Source organism: Nerophis lumbriciformis, linkage group LG20, assembly GCF_033978685.3.
Source record: "Nerophis lumbriciformis linkage group LG20, RoL_Nlum_v2.1, whole genome shotgun sequence".
Lineage (NCBI taxonomy): Eukaryota > Metazoa > Chordata > Actinopteri > Syngnathiformes > Syngnathidae > Nerophis > Nerophis lumbriciformis.
This window is the reverse complement of record NC_084567.2, coordinates 17,072,501-17,077,500: the sequence shown is the minus strand read 5'-3', so window position 1 is coordinate 17,077,500 and position 5,000 is coordinate 17,072,501. Positions and strand designations below refer to the sequence as shown.

General features: G+C 43.2%; 1 protein-coding gene across 3 annotated transcripts in view; it reads left to right on the top strand.

Annotated features, from left to right (window-relative positions):
- The window catches only part of lzts1 (leucine zipper, putative tumor suppressor 1), a 144,067-nt gene that overhangs the window by 136,130 nt on the left and 2,937 nt on the right, over window positions 1-5,000 (top strand). For all 3 annotated transcript variants that reach the window (XM_061980550.1, XM_061980549.2, XM_061980548.1), the window contains exons 6-8: window positions 1,065-1,238; window positions 1,314-1,445; window positions 4,614-4,808. In XM_061980550.1, coding sequence (XP_061836534.1) covers window positions 1,065-1,238; window positions 1,314-1,445; window positions 4,614-4,808 — 501 coding nt within the window. The remainder of the gene's footprint in view (window positions 1-1,064; window positions 1,239-1,313; window positions 1,446-4,613; window positions 4,809-5,000) is intronic.

The window sequence follows — 5,000 nt, the reverse complement described above, 5'->3', positions numbered from 1 at the left end:
CTTTATGGACCTTGCTTTGTGCACTGGTGGACAGTTATGTTGGAAGAGGAAGGGGCCCGCTCCAAACTGTTCCCATAAGGTTGGGAGCATGGAATTGTTTTGGTATCCTGGAGCATTCAAATTTCCTTTTACTGGAACTAAGGGGCCAAGCCCAACTCCTGAAAAACAACACCACACCATAATTCCTCCTTTACCAAATTTCACACATTCGGCACAATGCAGTCCAAAATGTACCGTTCTCCTGGCAACCTCCAAACCCAGACTGGTCCATCAGATTGCCAGATGGAAAAGCGTGATTCATCACTCCAGAGAAGGCGTCTCTACTGCTCTAGAGTCCAGTGGTGACGTGCTTTACACCAATGGTCCCCAACCACCGGGCCGAAATAAAAAAAAATAAAAAAAATTGTAATTTTTATTTTTAATTAAATCAACATAAAAACACAAGATACACAATTAGTGCACCAACCCAAAAAACCTCCCTCCCCCATTTACACTCATTCACACTCATTCACACAAAAGGGTTGTTTCTTTCCGTTATTAATATTCTGGTTCCTACATTATATATCAATATAATCAATACAGTCTGCAGGGGTACAGTCCGTAAGCACACATGGTTGTATTTTTTTATGACAACATTTTTTTTTTTTTTAATCCCCACCCCCCATCCCCCGGTCCGTGGGACACATTTTCAAGTGTTGACCACTCCGCAGTTACAAAAAGGTTAGAGACCACTGCTTTACACCACTGCATCAACAGTTGACTTTGGAATATTTAGGAGCGAGGACATTTCACGACTGGATTTGTTGCACAGGTGGCATCCTATGACAGCTCCACGCTGGAAATCACTGAGAGTGGCCCATTCTTTCACAAATGTTTGTAGAAACAGTCTCCATGCCTAAATGCTTGATTTTATACACCTGTGGCCGGGCCAAGTGATTAGGACACCTGATTCTCATCATTTGGATGGGTGGCCAAATACTTTTGGCAATATAGTGTATGTCTCCGCTAATTCTGGCCTATTATTGAGAGCTGGCCCTCACTGAGATGTCTTCCCCTGACAACAGGTCAGCTGTGAGGCGAAGGAAGCAGCCACCTGCCGGCTGGTCGAGGAGGGACTACAGTATTGCGCTGACGAGACGGAGGACTTAAACCAACACTGCTCCTCCACGTTACAGCAAGCCTCTCAGGCGGTCGCAAAAAGCCAACAAGCTCTGCAGCTGCAAGTCAGCCGGCTCCAGGTCAGCCCTGCTTCCTCTCAAATATGCCGTCCTAACCGTGGCTCACTGGATGAACAAGGTTTGCTTATGATGCAGGCAGAAAACCAGAGGCTCAAGGAGGATCGGGCAAAGCTGAGCCGAGAGAGGGATCTCGTCGACCGGAGACTGAGGTCCTACGAGGAGGAGAGGACGCAGCTCGCTCCAACTCTGGAGGAGACTCAGTGGGAGGTGGGTGACATTTGTGAGAAAAATGAGTCATGAAAACATTCCTGTCTACAGTACGCTCTACAAGTGACACGCAGTGTTCAATAAACTACCGTATTTTCCGGACTGTAGAGCGCACTGGGATATAAGCTGCACCCACAAAATTATAGAATAAAAATGCATTTTCCATATATTAGTCGCTCCGGACTATAAACCGCAGATATAAACGTTGTGAAATTAGTTATTTACATAGAAATATTATGTAAATATGTATTTTCATACCTTAATTGTTTCCAAACGGTGTCTGCAACACAGCAGTAAAACGGATGCTCAAACAAAACAGAAGCCATCATCATGGTCCACACTCGCTTGCTCTCTAATCAGCTAAACAGACTCAATAACGCCACGGTGACAAAACTGAATCAATACAAAAAGAATGCCGTTTGTTGTAAGTTAATAATACTAACACAGACACTTGTAGATGTGTTAGCATACTAGCCAATGTTAACGACGCAAGCTTCATTACATTATGATAGCACGTACAAATATGCATGACAACACTCCGACAGACATCACACATGGGACGGTTTAGCAAGTAAGAATTGTTGTAGTTATATTGTAAAACTTACAAACATCGCGTGGAGTAAAGAATGAAGAATCCATAAAAATAAGAAGCACTACCGATAAATGGAAGGACATTGCAGCACCTGCAGTGAGCGTATTTGTCCAAAAGATGGCACCATAGCATAAATAATAAAACTGTCAGTGTTTTTGCTTGTTTTTTTTAATAAAATAATTTTTGGTATTGTTGTTTATTTACATACTTTAATTGTTTCCAAACAGTGTCTGTAAAACGGCAGTAAAACGGCGCATCAAACAAAATAGAAGTCATCGTCATGGACCACACTGGCTGCGGAAGTTAGCTCTCCAATCAGCGAAACAGACTCAATAACTCCACGATGACGTTTAGGTGAATTTACGAAACTGAAACGATAGAAAAAAGAAGGTCCTTGTAAGTTAATAATACTAACACAGACACTGGTAAAAATGTTAGCAAATTAGCTCATGCAAACGACGCTAGCTTCATTACTTTACGGTAGCACGTACAAATATGCATGAAAACATTCCGACAGACATCACGCATGGGACGGTTTAGTGCGTAAGAATTGTTTTAGTTACATTGTAAAACTTACAAACGTTGCTTGGAGTGACGAACGAAGAATCCATAAGAGTAGAACGCTATGGATTGCAGAAGACGGAACAGGGCTGGGACGGTTTAGTGATTAAGAATTGTTTTAGTTATATTGTAAAACTTACAAACGTTGCTTGGAGTGATGAACGAAGAACCCATACGAGTAGAACCGCTATGGATGGCTATAACAGTGTTTTTCAACCTTTTTTGAGCCAAGGCACATTTTTTGCGTTGAAAAAATCCGGAGGCACACCACCAGCAGAAATCATAAACTCAGTTAACAGTAAAAAGTTGTTGTCGCAATTGTTGGATATGACTTTAAACCATAACCAAGCATGCATCACTATAGCTCTTGTCTCAAAGTAGGTGTACTGTCATGACTTGTCACATCACCCCCTGACTTATTTGGAGTTTTTTGCTGTTTTCCTGTGTGTAGTGTTTTAGTTCTTGTCTTGCGCTCCTATTTTGGTGGATTTTTCTCTTTTTTTGGTATTTTCTTGTAGCAGTTTCATGTCTTATATTTCCCACATCTACTTTGTTTTAGCAATCAAGAATATTTCAGTTGTTTTTATCCTTCTTTGTGGGGACATTGTTGATAGTCATGTCATGTTCGGATGTACATTGTGGACGCCGTCATTGCTCCACAGTAAGTCTTTGCTGTCGTCCAGCATTCTGTTTTTGTTTACTTTGTAGCCAGTTCAGTTTTACTTTCGTTCTGCATAGCCTTCTCTAAGCTTCAATTCCTTTTCTTAGCGGCACTCACCTTTTGTTTATTTTTGGTTTAAGCATAAGACACCTTTTTACCTGCCTTTACAAAGCAATTAGCTACCGGCTGCCACCTACTGATATGGAAGAGTATTACACGGTTACTCTGCCGAGCTCTGGACAGCACCGACACTCAACAACAACACATCATTTGCAGACTATTATTACTGGTTTGCAAAAAATGTTTTTAACCCAAATATGTGTAATTAGATAATCTCCCACGGCACACCAGACTGTATCTCAGTGTGCGCCGTGGCACAGTGGTTGAAAAACACTGGGCTAGAAGACGGAACAGGGCTGGGACGGTTTAGTAAGTAAAAATTGTTTTAGTTGTATTGTAAAACTTACAAACGTTGCTTGGAGTGATGAACGAAGAATCCATATGAGTAGAACGCTATAAATGGCTAGAAGACGGAACAGGGCTGGGACGGTTTAGTAGGTCAGAATTGTTTTAGTTATATTGTAAAACTTACAAACGTTGCTTGGAGTGAGCCGAGAGAGGGATCTTGTGGTTAGAGTGAGATCGGTAGGTCGTGAGTTCAAACCCCGGCGATAATGGGACCCATTATCTCCCTGCTTGGTACTCAGCATCAAGGGGGTTAAATCACCAAAATGATTCCCGGGCGCGGCCACCGCTGCTGCTCACTGCTCCCCTCACCTCCCAGGGGGTGAGGGTGATGGGTCAAATGCAGAGGATAATCTCACCAGACCTAGTGTGTGTGTGTGACAACCATTGGTACTTTTAACTTTAACTCTACGGACGACTAGAAGACGGAACGGCACTTGTACTTCCAGTTGAAGGCTCAGTCTAAACAGAAGAGGCAGTGCACCACATGCAGTGAGCGCCACAGCACAAACAATAACACAACTATTCAGTGTAGTTGATGGTATTTTTTGAAAAATGAAAACGTTACGGCCGCCAGTGTTGAAAAATCCGTATTTCGCCGCAGCATTTTATAAGCCGGAAAAAAGTTGCGACTTATGGTCCGGAATTTATGTTAGCATTGTTGTTCTCTGAGTAATGTCACTTTCCGCAATGCAAAATGATCAAAAGTATGTGTGACTCACGCTGATATCGTATCGGATCAAAATCAGTATCGGCCAACAGTCAAAGCTCCAATATCTTTAGATAACACGGAATATGCTAAGATGAACTATTTTGAACGGATCTCCCCGTCGGGCACGTCCGAGGACGCCCGTGCAGCGTGTTGACAAACATGTGTGTCCCGGTGCAGGTGTGCCAGAAAGCAGGAGAGATCTCCTTGCTGAAGCAGCAGCTGCGAGACTGCCAGGAGGACGTCAGCCACAAGCTCAAGGAAATAGTCAGCCTGAGGGCGCGGCTGAAGGAAATCACAGCAAAGACCGCCGTGCTGGAGAAGGAGAACAAAGACCGCTGCGACAAGCTGCGTACGCGCAGCGTCGAGGTCGAGGTGAGTCTCCTTTAAAACGCCATCACACACCAAAGTTCAGTGGCAGTGTTAAAGTTGTTTATACGGTCACCGTCAGTGTGACATGTATGGCTGTTGACCAAGTATGCCTTGCATTCACTCATGTGTGTCTGCCTGAAATTAATGTTATCATTAAGCCAGTTAAAAGATCATCCAACGTGTCAGCATTTCTTG